Here is an 18,563-nt window from a genome sequence, read left to right as displayed (position 1 = left end):
ACGAAAACGTAGTAGTAATTTGTTGCGCGATAGTTTTGACGATCACGAAAAAGGAATTGATTTACATGGAAGTAAGCTCCTTTCACGATGTGACTCCAAAACGTTTTGTTTTGACATAGAGCTACGTCTTTCCCCGCACTATATAGGTATGCAACGGCTATGGGGGCCCAAATTAAGACTTGGATATCACGAAATATGCTAATCCGTTACGCCATTACTGCTCACAAATAAAAGGATATAGAGAGATGATTTTTTATAACGTTAGATAGAGGAATGAATACTGCATCTAAAACTATATGAACCGTTATTATCGGTTGACTCTGAGCGAGCTGACAGCGTCGCGAAAATAAACGAGATTTGGTTTGATTTCAGCTCGACGCAGCGAGCACGGACCGGCATAATGTAGTATATAGGTATATATGTATTTCTCGTTCGACCGCACGTTTCATCTTCGCCGGGTTTCGCTCGTCGCTCACGCGATGATTCACAGCTTAAGGCTGCCGTTCCAATGTGCCGCAGTCGTCTGCCACACATTGGAACAGCAGCTTTTATGCGAAAAATGAAATTCTTTATTCTTAACCGAATGGATATGGTAGTGACACCAATGAATTCCTTATGTTTTTTCCGATGAAAATCATACCAAATGTTATGTAAATCGGACTATTTTTAACGAAGCCAATTTTACATTATGCAAATCAATTTTTCATGTCATTGATTAATCATGATCCGAATTCTGTCGTGTTGGGACTAATTTCATTGGGAAAACATAAGCAATCGATTGATGTCACTTTCACAAAGATCTGATTAGAAATGCAGAAGTCAAAATTCGTCACTGCTTAGTACGCAACATTGTATGGCCCCGCTGGTTTCGAGCGTCGAAGACCACGAAACTCAGCGAGGCGCGGGATTGTCGGCGGCATCGCCTTTGAATCTTCTAGCGAGAGAATCACACTGAATTACATTTAACTGGATTGTGTTAGCAGTGAACTTATTACCTCAGTTTGTAGTGAGATTGCTGCGGTAGCGAACGTGTGTTAAGCGTTGTATTTAAAGTAAATACGAATTCTGTTATAGCTCTTGGTTACATTTCGTGTAATTATTTGCAAAATGCCAAAAAAAAATACAGCGCAAAATATTGCAGAGATCGACGGGCTAGACTCGGGGCTTCTGAATGTCCAAAAACACCAACAGAGCGAAAATGTGAGCAGCGTGCTCGGGAGAAGGCGACATGGGGGCGCGCAATATTGATTCACAAGTCACAAGGAAAGATCAGTTATCCGAACATTCAGATTTTTTTGAAACTGTGCAGGATTGTAGAGAACTTCGATAGAAGTATCAGGCAATTTTTCGTTTGTGCCCATTTTCGGTTCTTCAGGGTGAAAATACCCAGGGCCGTCTTATTCAATAGGCACAGTGGGCACTGTGCCTAGGGCTTTTGAACCTACAGGGGCCTACGAAAGTCTAAAAATGAAATTTTAAATAGGAATGTACCCTAATATAACAAAAACAAAGTTGAAAATATAATTTAATTTCGACAATAATCTATATATAGCAATTGAATGACATGAACAATAAAATGAAAGGGCTTACAAATACAGCTTTTATGCAAAAGTGCCTAGGGCATACGATGATCCTAAAACGGCCCTGAAAATACCCCTTAAAAGTTAATGTGTCATTTCCTACTTTCGTGCATATCTTGAAAACTATAGTAGTTAACAACGTAGTTAAAACGTAACGGCGTTTTATAATCTATAACACTGTGCAATCAAATTATTTAAAATCTGCAATTTAAACGGCAAAATTTTCCCCGTCACAAATTTTGAAACAATTTGATTACATAGTTTCATACAGCACAAAAAATCATTAATTTTGTTTATAATGTTACGTTTCCGTGTACCGGGGATTGCTCGGTTTGGCATTATAAGGTTTAATACAACAACACAACATGCAACTACAAGAACAAAGGTAACGGAATACAATCTCCAAGGCTCTACAATGTTAATATCGATACGTCTGTACGCAATCGCGGCTGACTCTCGAATGACAGTTTGACAGGCGATCGATCCGATCGCCTTCTTCTCGCTGTCCTCTTGTTCCAGTCGCGAGCACCAGCACGCCTTGGATTCCATCCAAAGGGTGATTCCAACAATAACATTTTTTTTTTATATCATTTCCAAGATATACTGAAAAATAGGAACACACTCATTAATATTTAGGACAGGGGTGCACATTAAGTCTGCCCTAGGGCAGTCGGTGCGCCCGCGAGCTCGATCGTGGTAAGCTCACTCTCCACTCCTCGGTATAAGGTCTCGTGGTGGAGAACTCTATGACTGCAAAGGCCGTATGCCTGTTACAACTACAAGCATACTCGCGATAGATATTCAAGACCAAACGAAAACGTACAGAATTTTATATTATATTCAGAAAGTTAATTTTAACAAATTACAATAGGATAGGTACCAATCATGTCGTTACCCATAAAAGTCCTAAGCAGAAGAATCCTTTCAAAGCGCGCTAATTACCATTCTCTTTGGACACATTTTGTTTTCTCCAAGAAAAATATGGTATTGTCTCGAGCTTCCCATTGTTACCCCAACACGGTCACTAGAAAGGCCCAGTTTATGCTTTTATGACATCCCCGGCAGCTAAATGATCGCTTGGCCGCGACTAACATACACACTTCGTCAAGAAGGCTCGATGCTATTATAAAATCAAAAGGCAATCCCACAAATTATTAAAACATTAAATATTTAGTTTATTTCCATAGATTATTGATCCTTTATTTAACTGTACTAATACTTACTGCGCGTCTATTTCTGCATGTTAATCAGGCTGATCGACCAAAGCTTCTCGTCAAAGTCGCGGTTTATGACCATATTGTCCTGCGAGTCGGCGCGGCGGTTAATAGCAGTACCTACGTCCGGGTCCGAACCCATCGTACGTACTACCCACCGACAGAGCAATATACGGATTAACTCATTGTGAGACTGAAGAATGCCTAAAATTATTAAAAACGGCACTACGTTCTTGACTGTCCTATAGAAACGCTGGCAAACAGATGTTGTCGAAACGTTCTTGAGAAAAAATGAAATTATCGGTAGAAAACAACGAATGAATTCTCGCTTGGCTCCGATCCCGCTTTTTTCCTAACGCACAGTGGGCGTCAATCCCAAGAATAGAGAAAAAATTCAACATGCCACTTTTTCCAATCAAAATGTCGAATCTTATGAAGCTATCTATTTTATAAAACACTAGTACTGGATCTGAAGAAATCGATAAAAAGTTTAAAACATCTTCGTTTGTATTGCAATGAGAATATTTTGAGCGTAGAATCTTTCCTTCACTTTTTAAAACCTTTATTTCTGGCATCTTGGGTCCCTTTACCCAATTAGCCGAATGGAAGGTTGCCCAAATATTGTATAATTTCGTAGGAATGTATTAACACTTTGTGAACAGTATTTGGTATATAGGATAACATGGATACTGGTTTGCAAATATTTCTGCACTTTCCATAGTATGTAGATATATTTATCAAATTGTTCTAGTTTTATTGGAATTATTCACATTACTTTTTTTAAATAACGTCAATCCTCCGTACGAGTTGTATATTAATACTTTTTTATGAACTTCCTTAATTATATTCCGCAGTTTCAGTGCGAAAAATGTGATGTTGTTGAATTTTCCCCTATTTCTTGGAATTCAGCCTCGCTGTGCGACATAGAATACAGGTAATTATTCCATTATTGGTAAATATTGCCAAATCTTGTTTTCGCAGTTGCAAAGCCAAATACATGTTGATTATAAAACAAAAAAGAAATTTCCTTCGAAGTTCCCGGGGGGTAACTAAAAAGCCGATAATTACTGATATTTCTTCAATGAGTTTCTTATGGAAAATAAATGTATGTAATTATTTGTTTGCTATTGCTCACCAAAAACGATACTACTTATTTCGGTTCTCAAAAAAATTGTGTCTTTTATATCATAAAAATTTAAAAGATTCGATTCAAAATTTTCCACAACAAAAAACATACAAACTTTGATACGTGTTTACACACAGATGAGAAGTAGCCGCCACGATATTTTTCCCTTTTTTAGGAGCTCATAGTATTAGTTTACAAGAAATATATAAAAAAGCATAATCCCATAACTTTTGAAATCTGACTTGTTTCCTTATTTTTGGGATTCTATCCCACTGTGGCGCTGCATCGCAGCGCGGCCGCGGCGAGGACTCAGTTTGGAGGAGTCGAGCGGTTCGGTGCCGTGGTTAGCCGCACGGCTAAGAGATTCCGCCATCATGACGAAAAACAGACACTCATTCCATTGTGTTGCGTCTCCAGTAGCCTAGGTTGCTGTTGTAGCAGAGGCGCGGCCGCAGCCGGTCGAAAACGCGGCTAGGAAAACGGATGCATGCTTCTCCATAAGAGCGGTGCTTAGGATTTGGCCGCCGGCCGCCGCCGCTGGCTGCCGTCGCCGATCGCGGCTAGGAAACTCGATCTTTAGCGATTTCAAGCGGGGGTCAAAAATGACTCAGGCACCTAATACGCAGGGTTAATTGAGTTTTGAAAAATATGTTTAAATTTTCGTATGCAATAATAATTTTGTTCAAAGTTATCTCCATAAAAAACTTGAGAAAAGTAAAAAAATTACGCCAAGTACATGAAATCAAATAAATCCCAAAAAATAGAAGATAATAATAATTATAAATTAAAAAAAGATTTGAAATCAAAATGAGCTGCACGTACATAAAGGTAATGATAAATACAAATAAATATTATAATACAAATAAACATTTTATTCAAAATACTTGGCGCTGCGAAACAGAAAAAATGTTAATTGTCCTCGTATTAATAATTTTCAATAACTCCCTTACAATCTAAAATACATAAACATATACATATACATATTAGAAACGCAGTCAGATTTACTCTACATATATTTAATTCTAATGTCATACGTAGCATATGCGCACGCACACATACACACATTCATGAACGCACACCCAGAAAGAAAGAAAAAGATTAATGCAATTTATACATATTTATTCAGTTTAGCGGCACCAATTCGGGACGCAGCGCCAAGTATTTTGAATAAAATGTTTATTAGTATTAAAATATTTATTTGTATTTATCATTACCTTTATGTACGCGCAGCTCATTTTGATTTCACATCTTTTTTTATTTTATAATTATTATTATCTTCTATTTTTTGGGATTTATTTGATTTCATGTACTTGGCGTAATTTGTTTACTTTTCTGAAGTTTTTTATGGAGATCTCACTTCTTTTTACAAAGATAATTTGCATAGAGAATGACTTCAGATAATTTTCAATATTATAAATTATTATTATATTATTAATTGATGTCTGGTTAATTTTTTCATCCTCTCGGATTTTTTTTTTAAATATATTGTATTGTCATCCAAACTACGCACGCCTGCAAAGCTTCAAGACAATTGGATTGGTGGAATTGGTTTAAATTGGTTTTTATCATTTAAATTAAAAAGAAATTCATTTATGTATATATTTGTAAAAACACGTTTATCACTTGGTTATAACTTGACGGTAAGCTATCAAAATTTGGAGTAGATTGCATAGTGAAGATAGCGATTGACGAACGAAACGTGTGTTAGTTCCGTTTTGGCTGAACGTTTGCGTGTAACGCGTATACGTATTATGTTGACGAAAAATTTCTTGGAGAAGACGAAGAAAAAATCTTATAATTTCCGACTGATCCATGAGACGATATTATGATATCTCTCTTATGCGCGGACCGATTTTATTGAAATTGGTCTTATTCGAAAGCTTATATGCGGTTTACATAAGAAAAATGCCTTTAAATTTAGGAAATATTACAGGCGTGATGAGATATTAATGAAATAAGTTTCAGGTTAGGTTGGAATAGCCCGGCGACGAGTAAATGATAGCGGTAGCGACAGTCGACATATACAGGGTGTATTTCCTGTACTTTCTTTTCTGTACTTGGCGTCGAAACGCTACCGCGTCTCTAGATAATGGTAACACTAAGAGGGGTTTAAAACAATGTTTGTTGCTGGCGAACGTACGTTTCTGGCTATCGATGTCGTAGTCATTGGATACAAAACACGTACAATTTTTCTTAATCTATATAAGTGTGGTTATCGTATGAACTGGAATGAAGTAATTGTTTGTAAAAATCCGATTTTGCAACATAGAAAACTAACAAATCCTTTTCCCAAAAATGAATGTTTTCATTTGAAATATACCCATATTGATGCTTTTCAACATTTTTCAATCAGTTTAGTTCATACGATATGCACACTCATATAGATTACGCAAAATTTGGGGTTTTTTGTTTCAGTTGATTAAGACAGCCAAAATCATATTCACCAGCGACAAACTTTTTTTCAAACCCCTCTTACTACTCTCATTATAACTTTGAACCAATTTACTATTATCGCATACAAAAATTTGAACAAATTTTTCAAATTCAATTAATAAAAGTACAAACTTTGGAATTATAATGCTCAATACTTTTCTTTCAAAAATTGCCCAAAATGTATTTTGGGTTCAACTCTGGAGTCCCCTGTGGTAGCCTCTGTATTGCACACCTAAACGCTCCGCTCCCACTACAGTTCCTGTGCATGCCTGTTTTAGGAGGTGTTTTCACCCCGAAAACCCGAAAATGGGCAGACACAAAAAAATTTCTGATACTTCTATTGAGGCCCTCTACTTACAAATTTGCACAATTTAAACAAAATCGGAATGTTCGGGTAACCGAACTTTCCTTGTCAGATGGTGTCGGAGCCACAACCGTAATTCTACGAAATATGCAGCATAATACATTTATGCTTGAGACTTTTTTTCAGAAAGCGATAAAACTGTTTCTTTCCTTCGAATGTGACTAAACTGTCACGCAACAAGCTGCTGTCAGTATGTGGCTACTCTTACGTTAATGTGTAGTAAAGAAATACAAATTTCGGTACCTACATTTATATACAGAAGATGCTCGAAATTATTGCCGTTTGAATCTAGACACGCCTGACACCGACGCAACCAAATGTTGCGAACGTGGGCAAATATTCCAGGCTGCTCGCGTATAACGTTAGCAGCATGAAATGTTCTACCTTCTAAAGGCTCGTATATACCGGGCAACAATCGCCGGCAACTTTGTCGCTGGAGTCGTTGGCGAGTCGGTGGGATAACCGACTTGTCTGCAGCTACTTGTATCCGGCGACTTTTATCCGGCGACTCGTCCTTTAAAGGTTAAGGAGATACGAATAGACCGGGTTACGTAACAATCTCTGTGGGATACAACAACTCGACCCTTGCTTAAAACGGCCTTCTAGAAACGAGTGTTGGCCACATGTTCCCGGAAAACTGTATTCAAGTGGACGGTGAGCAACGTCGCCGAGTGTCTAGAGCCTGTTTCCCGCTCCGAATGGGAAACATCGCCGACTCTATGGAAAAACATCACACACACACACGCACACACGCACGCACGCACGCACGCACGCACGCACGCACACACACACACACACACACATGTGTGTGTGTATATATATATATATACAGGGTGTCCCAAAAATGTTGGAGTTCCTTGAAAGGGGTGACTCAGGGGGTGATTTGAAACAACTTTTTCCTTAGCGAAAATATTGTCCGAAGCTTCGTTAACGAGATATTAGCAAAAACCCCCGACCAATCAGAGCGCGCGCCTTCCGCCCGAGCTCCCGTTGTAGCGTTGGCTACGCGGCAGGCGGCTGCGCTTGTACTACGAAGGTATGAACAAGCAAGTCGGCATGCACCGAAGGAAATCGCGTTACAAAGTTTTACTTTAAAGCGGAATCTTAAATAATAATTGTTTGAAGTGAGAGGATAAGAAATACGCAAATTTCGTTTTCAAATAAGGCATAAACGAAAAGGTAATGTAACAAAAAAGTGTGACAAGTGATCATAATTCGTTATTGAGGTAAAAATCCGTAGTTTAATCACGGCCAACATAACTAAATTTAAAAAATAATATTAGGTGTATGAATAAATTCTTTCAGACTGGATTTACATAATCGGTATAAAGCATCGGAATTTCTATCGCAGTGATATTCGTAAGGTATCAGAAATTTGGCAAAAGGTAATTAACAATAATGGAAATTATTTCGATGATTGAGTTGTTTTTATTTTATTTTTTTTTAAATCAAACTGTTATTGAACCCTAAAATCGTACAGAATTTATTTCTACACCTAATAATCACTAATAAATTAAATAACACTCACCCCTAAAGGAAGGAAAGGAATGCCCATAGGGGCATTCCTTTCCTTCCTTTCCTTCCTTTACGGAAACCTGTGTCACTAAGTAGGTCACTGTGCCGATCCTGGTCATCGGTGGACGAAAAGATTTATGGTAGGGTTGCGCCCACTGCTCAGCTGATCGCAGGTATAACACCACCCGAAGGTAAGGATCGCAACGTCAAGTGCATCCGGGTTAATGTACCGAATATTCACTTCACTGCACGGCCACTAACACTGATCACTTAATTTACTTTTCATGGAACGTGTTGTTCCTACGTTATAAAATTGGTGGCCCCGAAAGGGGCCGATTACTGTTATTTGAGCAGTTGCTCGATGTGACCACCCTCAGCGTCTATGCACGCCTCAGCGCGTACAATCACTTGCCTTTGGACGGCCAGCAATGTTTGCGGCGTAATATTTGCTACTGCAGCGTGAATTCGAACAACTATGTCTTCCAGTGTATCCACTGGCTGACGGTACACCTCATCCTGAAATGATTGTTGTACAACAAATACAAAACGTAAGTAAAAAAAGAATACTTATAAGAAAAAGTAACAGCAATAATGAAATTACCTTCAGGTAGCCCCAGAAGAAAAAATCCAGCGGGGTCATATCCGGTGACCGTGGGGGCCACGCAACAGGACCGCCGCGGCCGATCCACCTGTCCTGGAAGGTTTGATTTAGGTAGTCGCGGGCAATTGTGGCGTAGTGAGGTCCAGCCCCGTCTTGCTGATAGAACATGTTCCGTCGGATCTCATTTGGAATATGGTTCATGAGATCCGGCAGAACATGCTCTAAAAACACTTTATACGCTGGGCCGTCCATCCTGTCTGGCAGCATGTACGGCCCAACGATGTACTCGCCACAAATGCCGGCCCATACATTAATCGACCAACGGACTTGTGCTGCGCGTGTCCGAAGCGCTAGTGGATTCTCGTCGCTCCACAAATGCCGATTGTGGGAATTGAAGCACCCTTCCCTATTGAAGAGTGCTTCGTCGCTCCACAAATGCCGATTGTGGGAATTGAAGCACCCTTCCCTATTGAAGAGTGCTTCGTCCGTCCACAATATGTATTTGCAGAACGACGGATTCCGCTGCACTTCTCCCAACAGCCACACTGAATACTCAACCCGCTGGTCGCCATCCCCGGGGTGCAAATGTTGCACCCGTACATAGCTGTACGGATGCAACATGTTTTCCCTCAGAGTTCGGTGTACCGTCATTCTGCTGGCACTAGAAGAAAATGCAGAAACATCCATTATTAGATAACATTTGTTTTCCTCAATTAATAATTGCTGCAGTTATCTTGTACTGTGACTTACTCTAGGCGGCGGCTCAAGTCGCGCACGCTGAGGGTTGGATCATCATTTATGGCGTCCAACACGTTCTCTTCTACCGCAAGGTTCCGCGCGGCTCTGGGTCTACCCACGTTACTGCCTCGCGGCATCATCGACCCCGTCGAGTACAATCTTGACGCTAAACGTCGAATTGTACCCTCGCTGGGGGTTTGGATGTGCGGGTATTCCCGTGCAAATGCACGCACGGTAGCACTTGCGTCCCCGTTGTTCCGGGCGTACACCCAGAACATCGCGTAATATTCTTGAGCGGAGAACATTTCTAGGACGAGATTGCTAGCTGACTGATAGGATTTTTTCAAGCAACTTCCTCTACCCCCAAGTAGTTTCTCTCGTTCCATTATGAGTTAACTCCCACCAGGACAAGAGGCTTTAGGTAAAAAGAAGCCAGCACATTTTCGAAACACACGTGCTTTGCAGAAGTGCAACGAACGAACCATCCTACACTTTCACAAAAGCCCGTGCTCCGTCCTTTTACTGCCAATGTACCCGTTGCTTCGAGATAGACAGCAGACACCACGTGTTTCGGTTCGAAAGGGTCCGAAGAGAGCAGAAGCAGAAAGTCTTCGAGTGGCTATAAAGAAGAAAATGCATACCATTCCTGTTTCCGTTTTCCGATACCTCGAGTTCACGTCTGCTACGAGGCGTAACTAATTATGTCATAAATTGTCCAAAACTGTAGGAAACAGTTCTCTACCGCCGACTAGCGGGACAATACGGTCATAAACCGCGACCCTGGCGAAATGCTCTGGCCGATCAGCCTGATTAGTTTTAAATACGTCTCGCGGAGTGGCACAGGAAGAAAGGGGGTAACTCGCTGACTGCGCGTAGTCCCACCTGCTTCGTCCTTCCTTCCAATTAAAGGCAGGACCCTTATCTCTCGAGTATAAGCACGCCCTCGAATTTCAAAAGAAAAGCACGCGTTGACGTATGCCGTGCGAGAGAAGGTGGGCCTTAGGGAGGAGACATAGCTGTGAAGAAGGCCTCTTCAAGTCAGTGGTCGTTTGAGAGGGATGCAGGGCAGATTGGTTAGGTTACGACCAATCGGAATTCATGCCCACCTTTTCTCGCACGGAATACGTCAACGCGTGCTTTTCTTTTGAAATTCGAGCGCGTGCTTATACTCGAGAGATAAGGGTCCTGCCTTTAATTGGAAGGAAGGACGAAGCAGGTGGGACTACGCGCAGTCAGCGAGTTACCCCCTTTCTTCCTGTGCCACTCCGCGAGGCGTATTTAAAACTAATCAGGCTGATCGGCCAGAGCATTTCGCCAGGGTCGCGGTTTATGACCGTATTGTCCCGCTAGTCGGCGGTAGAGAACTGTTTCCTACAGTTTTGGACAATTTATGACATAATTGGTTACGCCTCGTAGCAGACGTGAACTCGAGGTATCGGAAAACGGAAACAGGAATGGTATGCATTTTCTTCTTTATAGCCACTCGAAGACTTTCTGCTTCTCCTCTCTTCGGACCCTTTCGAACCGAAACACGTGGTGTCTGCTGTCTATCTCGAAGCAACGGGTACATTGGCAGTAAAAGGACGGAGCACGGGCTTTTGTGAAAGTGTAGGATGGTTCGTTCGTTGCACTTCTGCAAAGCACGTGTGTTTCGAAAATGTGCTGGCTTCTTTTTACCTAAAGCCTCTTGTCCTGGTGGGAGTTAACTCATAATGGAACGAGAGAAACTACTTGGGGGTAGAGGAAGTTGCTTGAAAAAATCCTATCAGTCAGCTAGCAATCTCGTCCTAGAAATGTTCTCCGCTCAAGAATATTACGCGATGTTCTGGGTGTACGCCCGGAACAACGGGGACGCAAGTGCTACCGTGCGTGCATTTGCACGGGAATACCCGCACATCCAAACCCCCAGCGAGGGTACAATTCGACGTTTAGCGTCAAGATTGTACTCGACAGGGTCGATGATGCCGCGAGGCAGTAACGTGGGTAGACCCAGAGCCGCGCGGAACCTTGCGGTAGAAGAGAACGTGTTGGACGCCATAAATGATGATCCAACCCTCAGCGTGCGCGACTTGAGCCGCCGCCTAGAGTAAGTCACAGTACAAGATAACTGCAGCAATTATTAATTGAGGAAAACAAATGTTATCTAATAATGGATGTTTCTGCATTTTCTTCTAGTGCCAGCAGAATGACGGTACACCGAACTCTGAGGGAAAACATGTTGCATCCGTACAGCTATGTACGGGTGCAACATTTGCACCCCGGGGATGGCGACCAGCGGGTTGAGTATTCAGTGTGGCTGTTGGGAGAAGTGCAGCGGAATCCGTCGTTCTGCAAATACATATTGTGGACGGACGAAGCACTCTTCAATAGGGAAGGGTGCTTCAATTCCCACAATCGGCATTTGTGGAGCGACGAGAATCCACTAGCGCTTCGGACACGCGCAGCACAAGTCCGTTGGTCGATTAATGTATGGGCCGGCATTTGTGGCGAGTACATCGTTGGGCCGTACATGCTGCCAGACAGGATGGACGGCCCAGCGTATAAAGTGTTTTTAGAGCATGTTCTGCCGGATCTCATGAACCATATTCCAAATGAGATCCGACGGAACATGTTCTATCAGCAAGACGGGGCTGGACCTCACTACGCCACAATTGCCCGCGACTACCTAAATCAAACCTTCCAGGACAGGTGGATCGGCCGCGGCGGTCCTGTTGCGTGGCCCCCACGGTCACCGGATATGACCCCGCTGGATTTTTTCTTCTGGGGCTACCTGAAGGTAATTTCATTATTGCTGTTACTTTTTCTTATAAGTATTCTTTTTTTACTTACGTTTTGTATTTGTTGTACAACAATCATTTCAGGATGAGGTGTACCGTCAGCCAGTGGATACACTGGAAGACATAGTTGTTCGAATTCACGCTGCAGTAGCAAATATTACGCCGCAAACATTGCTGGCCGTCCAAAGGCAAGTGATTGTACGCGCTGAGGCGTGCATAGACGCTGAGGGTGGTCACATCGAGCAACTGCTCAAATAACAGTAATCGGCCCCTTTCGGGGCCACCAATTTTATAACGTAGGAACAACACGTTCCATGAAAAGTAAATTAAGTGATCAGTGTTAGTGGCCGTGCAGTGAAGTGAATATTCGGTACATTAACCCGGATGCACTTGACGTTGCGATCCTTACCTTCGGGTGGTGTTATACCTGCGATCAGCTGAGCAGTGGGCGCAACCCTACCATAAATCTTTTCGTCCACCGATGACCAGGATCGGCACAGTGACCTACTTAGTGACACAGGTTTCCGTAAAGGAAGGAAAGGAAGGAAAGGAATGCCCCTATGGGCATTCCTTTCCTTCCTTTAGGGGTGAGTGTTATTTAATTTATTAGTGATTATTAGGTGTAGAAATAAATTCTGTACGATTTTAGGGTTCAATAACAGTTTGATTTAAAAAAAAATAAAATAAAAACAACTCAATCATCGAAATAATTTCCATTATTGTTAATTACCTTTTGCCAAATTTCTGATACCTTACGAATATCACTGCGATAGAAATTCGGATGCTTTATACCGATTATGTAAATCCAGTCTGAAAGAATTTATTCATACACCTAATATTATTTTTTAAATTTAGTTATGTTGGCCGTGATTAAACTACGGATTTTTACCTCAATAACGAATTATGATCACTTGTCACACTTTTTTGTTACATTACCTTTTCGTTTATGCCTTATTTGAAAACGAAATTTGCGTATTTCTTATCCTCTCACTTCAAACAATTATTATTTAAGATTCCGCTTTAAAGTAAAACTTTGTAACGCGATTTCCTTCGGTGCATGCCGACTTGCTTGTTCATACCTTCGTAGTACAAGCGCAGCCGCCTGCCGCGTAGCCAACGCTACAACGGGAGCTCGGGCGGAAGGCGCGCGCTCTGATTGGTCGGGGGTTTTTGCTAATATCTCGTTAACGAAGCTTCGGACAATATTTTCGCTAAGGAAAAAGTTGTTTCAAATCACCCCCTGAGTCACCCCTTTCAAGGAACTCCGACATTTTTGGGACACCCTGTATGTATATACATCATATAGTACATGTATACGTTAAAAATTTACTATAGGATGTACTTCAATACTTTACAGATAATTAACAATTTCTTCTTTTTTTCTTCAGCACGCCCTGTATTATTCTTAATGTGTATAATCTCACTAACTCGCTTTTGTATTTAAAAAAAAACCCGCTTACTAGGGATGTCCACTTAAAAAAACATCGAATGTTTTTTTTCGATTAATGCATCGCAACTACGCATCGATGTTTTCTTAACATCGAATACTTCTGCGTTTTGAATTAATTAACAGGCCATAACTAGTGAAGTGAAATAAAAAAAAGGAAAGAACAATTCAGAATCATATCTATTTATTATCATTACTATAACAGTATTTTATTTAAATGTTCCAGTGTTCCTTTTGTAGACTTAATAAAAGTAATAGTTTGTTCAATCGTTTACCCTTCAACAAAGACATAGATTGGAAGTAAACGATTGAACAAACTATTATTTTTACTATGCCTACAGAAGGAACACTGGGATATTTAAATAAAATACTGTTATAGTAATGAAAATAAATAGATTTGATTCTGAATTGTTCTTTCCAAATTTTTGTTTGCTGCAATATCAAACATTGCATTAACCATAGGCACAGAGGATCAAATGAGTATTTTTTTTGCCAAAGTGGAGCAAAATCACTACATGATCTACCAGCAGCCTGGGTAATTGGTTTGATCAGCCTCTTCTGATGCATCGACGGAAATACTTCGATGAATCAAATAAATATTGACCTTTGTAATATCTCTCATTGATTCGATGTAGCGAATAATGAACTGTAAGCGGTATTCAAATAACACGTCGCCTTCCGATCGCGCGGACGCATGTGAACGCATCTCAGCGACGAACGCGTCGTAGTTAAGAACATAGGAGAACAAAGAGAACGTTCAACGTGTGCGGACGGTTTAGAATTTAGTCGTAATATTCTCTGTTCAGTTTAGTTTTATATACCTCAAGTATTAATTTTGTGCTAATATTCAATTTATACTAACAAGGAAACATATCGAACCCGAAAATTCTGATTGTAATGTAACTCCGTACGATTGTAGAGCATGTCGGAGTATGTAAGAAACGATTTTTTTTCTGCGGAAAAACACTCTGAGGGGGTGAAATCAGCCACAAAATTTTCAGCGATTTTTCGTTTTTCGAGTATAACTTTGTAACGGTGCGAGGTAGAAGAAAACCGTAAATGGACAAAATGTTCAGTGTTTGATGCCGTATAACGCGCTGCAAAAGAAATGTTTGTACGTCCAACAATTTATAAATAAATTAAAATTTTCGTTATTTTACATATAATTTCTAACCGTGAGGGTTGGGGACGATCTTTTTCCGTGTAAAAGTTATAATTCGCAATGGTTTACTAAAATGTAAAAGGAAAAAATTTTGGTTCATTTGTTTATTTGTTTACAAAAATTTTCTGCCTTTGTCCACATTACTACCATCTGCCACTTGACAATCGAGAATTTCGATGAAATTTGGTATACAAGCACACCATTTGGAACTATTCGACAAGTATTTGTCTGTATCGGCGGAAATTCATGTTTACAGGGTGAAACTACTCCCTCAAGATTTAGGGGTGGGAACCTTCTAAAGCGTGTAACCGAAAAAGTAATAGACATAGAAAGAAATGTTAAATACAAAAATTACTTGAATTTTTATGAGGAATAATATAATTTACAGTTAATAAATGAAATTTTAATTCTTATTTGTTAATTCCCAAAACAATTTAATTGTGCCTAACACTGCTCGTAAATAGTATTGTATTTGATTCTTTCTTACCTTGGTCAATTTGTGTACAATGTTTGTCACGAGTGGAAACAGGCGACTCACAAATGCAAATTATCGTTCTCGACCACGACGTTTTATTTACAACACCGGCCACCGTAATCGTGACCTTCTGCCCTCGAACAGATCGTATACGTGCATAACAATTCTATTCACATCGCTGTGTGGGTAACCGTGTTTACGATTGTTGTGACCAGACAAATTTAAAATAGAAAAGTCAATCTACGCAGCGATTTAAAAATAGTTGTTATGTCGATAAAAAAGCCGTGGAAAAACAGCGAGTACGTTGGCCGATGTTGTATATAAAACGCAATGATCCAGAATGAAAATTCGCATTTGTGAGTCGATTGTCAAGGTTCGTGCATAGTTCTCATCACATTACGGTACGTAACTCATTACAGCACTAGTGTAAGACCTGTACTGTTCGATAGTCATCCTAGTCTTTCGATTCTGACATTTGTTAAAGGTGCACATTTGTAAGAATGGCGCGAATAAATCCTGTTCGTGTTATCCAGTTGCTCATGACAACATTCGACGTAGCGAATATAAATCGACCGGATGCGAACCAACAAGAGGAGGAACTGCACGATATTGTAGCAGATATTATACGAAGAAGTGTCGAGGACACAACTTTTTCCATGGAAACAGACACGACGTTGGAATTCCATCAACCATTTCGACCACATTCAGAAGAGTTCGTTGATGAAGAGGCACTATCGCCAGAAGACTTACTTGAGGTATTTGAGTCAACGCAAGATGAAGAACAAGCCTGCGTTCCAGAAGAAGGTGGGCTCGTGGACTTGGAATACAAACAAAACGCAGTCGATTATTGGAAAGGTGGTAAGAAAAAGCGTCTGCCACTTGAGAGCGTTAGACAAAAGTTCAGAAAGGTAAAATCGGTGTCACAGTTATACAGGTGGGAGCATTCTTTAGAAAAGGGAGGGAATCGAAGGGAAAAACTAATGCAAATATCCCGTTCTGTTTTTAATCAGTTTTGTGCTTCTACGGACGTAAACGCTATAATCCATGATACTGATTTGCGACAATGGGCGTTGGAAGCAAATATAGCGGTTTCTCTTAAAAATTTTAAAGCCTCGCCAATGTGGATATTAAATTTTAAAAGACATTATAATATTGTATCTCGGAAGATAAATAAGTTTATTACCCGCTCTTACGCGGCGGACGCTGCAACTTTGGAAAACAGTGCTACAGAGTTTGTTAACATGATCAAAAGTGTAATTGACATTGTCGGCCTGGAACATGTGTATAACGCGGACGAAAGCAATTTCAACCTTGAAATACATTCTGGTCGTACGTTAGTAGTTGAAGGCACGAAAAAGGTGGAAACAGTTGTTCAGTCCCTTTCAGCAATGACACATAGCTATACCATATTACCCGTAATCTCTGCAGCTGGGAAACTCATGTCTCCGCTTCTAATCGTGCTGAAAGAATCAAGTGGAACGTTTGGTCCTCAAGTGAAGAAAACATTATTTAATGCTCCAAACGTACATATACAGGCATCAAAATCAGGAAAATTAAGCACACAATTATTTCATGAATGGTTTACTAATGTATACATACCTAATACACAGACCTCCAGTGCTCTTCTGTTAGATTCCTGGACTGGGCACTGTCCAGCTTCTATGTTGGAACTTGTTCCCAACAATAAACAAGTCGCCAATTACACTATTCCAAAGCAAACAACCGGTATGATACAACCGCTTGACATATACGGATTTCGGGTATGGAAAGACTTCGTGAGAAAATTTTCAGATACAGTACTCCTTTTAAACATAGACGTTAATTTGCATTTGCGTAACAATATAATAAAACTATAATCACTAACTCACAATCAATTGTCTGCACCAAGATACAATGCCTTGTACAGGTATGGATGGTACAAAAGTGGGTACATACCTACTAATTGTAAACCGACGTTTGAACATCCTGTGGATATTGCTTTTAAAAATCTTAGATCCACTTAGATCCACCTAAATGTGCATTCTGTGGAGCGCCAGCTGTTATTCGTTCTTCGAAGCCTTTCACTACCACGCACATTCTTCATAGAAGTGTAACATTCTTCTACGGCAATACTGTTAGAATTGCCAGTGGTAATATGTATCGTAATGATTATACTGTCTTCGAGAATCATTCACGTATGTAAAGACATTGTTAGAGATACCCTCGTTGATGCCGTACACTCATCTGTAGCACTTTTGATTGCATACTATATTTTATTTGCCTGTATATTCTGTTACGTTCCGATCAGATTTTTAATGTTACTTTCGACCTAACGTCGGCTAGAATGTGTCTTGACAATGCTTTGCATTTTGGATTTTCCTAATCGAGCACAATCTTAACGTTGACACATTGTTCCAATAAATACAACAAAAAAAATGAAAACGACACACCTGGAGTGCAACTACTGTTTGGAAATACATTTTACGCGTACTTTATACATTTTACGGCTACTGTGACGCCACCTAGGATTTCGTTCCCGTTGCACTTCCGTTATATTATTCCTCATAAAAATTCAAGTAATTTTTGTATTTAACATTTCTTTCTATGTCTATTACTTTTTCGGTTACACGCTTTAGAAGGTTCCCACCCCTAAATCTTGAGGGAGTAGTTTCACCCTGTAAACATGAATTTCCGCCGATACAGACAAATACTTGTCGAATAGTTCCAAATGGTGTGCTTGTATACCAAATTTCATCGAAATTCTCGATTGTCAAGTGGCAGATGGTAGTAATGTGGACAAAGGCAGAAAATTTTTGTAAACAAATAAACAAATGAACCAAAATTTTTTCCTTTTACATTTTAGTAAACCATTGCGAATTATAACTTTTACACGGAAAAAGATCGTCCCCAACCCTCACGGTTAGAAATTATATGTAAAATAACGAAAATTTTAATTTATTTATAAATTGTTGGACGTACAAACATTTCTTTTGCAGCGCGTTATACGGCATCAAACACTGAACATTTTGTCCATTTACGGTTTTCTTCTACCTCGCACCGTTACAAAGTTATACTCGAAAAACGAAAAATCGCTGAAAATTTTGTGGCTGATTTCACCCCCTCAGAGTGTTTTTCCGCAGAAAAAAAATCGT

General features: G+C 40.2%; 4 protein-coding genes across 13 annotated transcripts in view; 3 read left to right on the top strand and 1 right to left on the bottom strand.

Annotated features, from left to right (window-relative positions):
* Grip91 (gamma-tubulin complex component 3) overlaps window positions 1-18,563 on the top strand; it is a 192,008-nt gene that overhangs the window by 159,622 nt on the left and 13,823 nt on the right. The window lies entirely within an intron of this gene.
* Window positions 7,320-9,252, bottom strand: LOC143367911 (uncharacterized). The gene is made up of 3 exons (XM_076810181.1): window positions 8,834-9,252; window positions 8,645-8,748; window positions 7,320-7,434 (listed from the first exon to the last, which is right to left on the bottom strand). The coding sequence occupies exons 1-3, from the start codon at window positions 9,098-9,100 to the stop codon at window positions 7,320-7,322; spliced, it is 486 nt and encodes a 161-aa protein (XP_076666296.1). The 5' UTR covers window positions 9,101-9,252.
* LOC143368553 (uncharacterized) lies at window positions 11,685-14,099 on the top strand. Its single transcript, XM_076811387.1, has 3 exons — window positions 11,685-12,347; window positions 12,433-12,536; window positions 14,036-14,099. The coding sequence occupies exons 1-3, from the start codon at window positions 11,721-11,723 to the stop codon at window positions 14,097-14,099; spliced, it is 795 nt and encodes a 264-aa protein (XP_076667502.1). The 5' UTR covers window positions 11,685-11,720.
* On the top strand, window positions 15,202-17,381 carry LOC143368052 (uncharacterized). 6 transcript variants are annotated; one of them, XM_076810413.1, is made up of 2 exons: window positions 15,202-15,805; window positions 15,966-17,381. In XM_076810413.1, exons 1-2 carry the CDS (start codon window positions 15,773-15,775, stop codon window positions 17,286-17,288), a joined length of 1,356 nt encoding a protein of 451 aa, XP_076666528.1. In that variant the 5' UTR covers window positions 15,202-15,772; the 3' UTR covers window positions 17,289-17,381. The 6 variants fall into 6 exon arrangements, with proteins under 6 accessions (XP_076666528.1, XP_076666527.1, XP_076666529.1 ...); XM_076810412.1 differs by having other exon boundaries at window positions 15,203-15,805; window positions 15,917-17,381; XM_076810414.1 differs by having other exon boundaries at window positions 15,203-15,833.

This window comes from Andrena cerasifolii, chromosome 4, assembly GCF_050908995.1.
Source record: "Andrena cerasifolii isolate SP2316 chromosome 4, iyAndCera1_principal, whole genome shotgun sequence".
Lineage (NCBI taxonomy): Eukaryota > Metazoa > Arthropoda > Insecta > Hymenoptera > Andrenidae > Andrena > Andrena cerasifolii.
Note: the sequence above shows the minus strand (reverse complement) of the source record. Positions and strands in the feature narration are given on the sequence as shown.

What these genes read in the sequence shown, in the direction of transcription:
- LOC143367911 (XM_076810181.1), bottom strand. Translation starts at nt 9,100, where the DNA reads ATGCTGCCAGACAGGATGGACGGCCCAGCGTATAAAGTGTTTTTAGAG. An exon ending in TCTTCTGGGGCTACCTGAAG is followed by an intron (nt 8,749 to 8,833) that starts GTAATTTCATTA and finishes CAATCATTTCAG; the next exon opens with GATGAGGTGTACCGTCAGCC. An exon ending in ACATTGCTGGCCGTCCAAAG is followed by an intron (nt 7,435 to 8,644) that starts GCAAGTGATTGT and finishes GTTTTTCCATAG; the next exon opens with AGTCGGCGATGTTTCCCATT.
- LOC143368553 (XM_076811387.1), top strand. Translation starts at nt 11,721, where the DNA reads ATGGATGTTTCTGCATTTTCTTCTAGTGCCAGCAGAATGACGGTACAC. An exon ending in TCTTCTGGGGCTACCTGAAG is followed by an intron (nt 12,348 to 12,432) that starts GTAATTTCATTA and finishes CAATCATTTCAG; the next exon opens with GATGAGGTGTACCGTCAGCC. An exon ending in ACATTGCTGGCCGTCCAAAG is followed by an intron (nt 12,537 to 14,035) that starts GCAAGTGATTGT and finishes TTCCTTTTGTAG; the next exon opens with ACTTAATAAAAGTAATAGTT.
- LOC143368052 (XM_076810413.1), top strand. Translation starts at nt 15,773, where the DNA reads ATGAAAATTCGCATTTGTGAGTCGATTGTCAAG. An exon ending in TTTGTGAGTCGATTGTCAAG is followed by an intron (nt 15,806 to 15,965) that starts GTTCGTGCATAG and finishes CGTGTTATCCAG; the next exon opens with TTGCTCATGACAACATTCGA.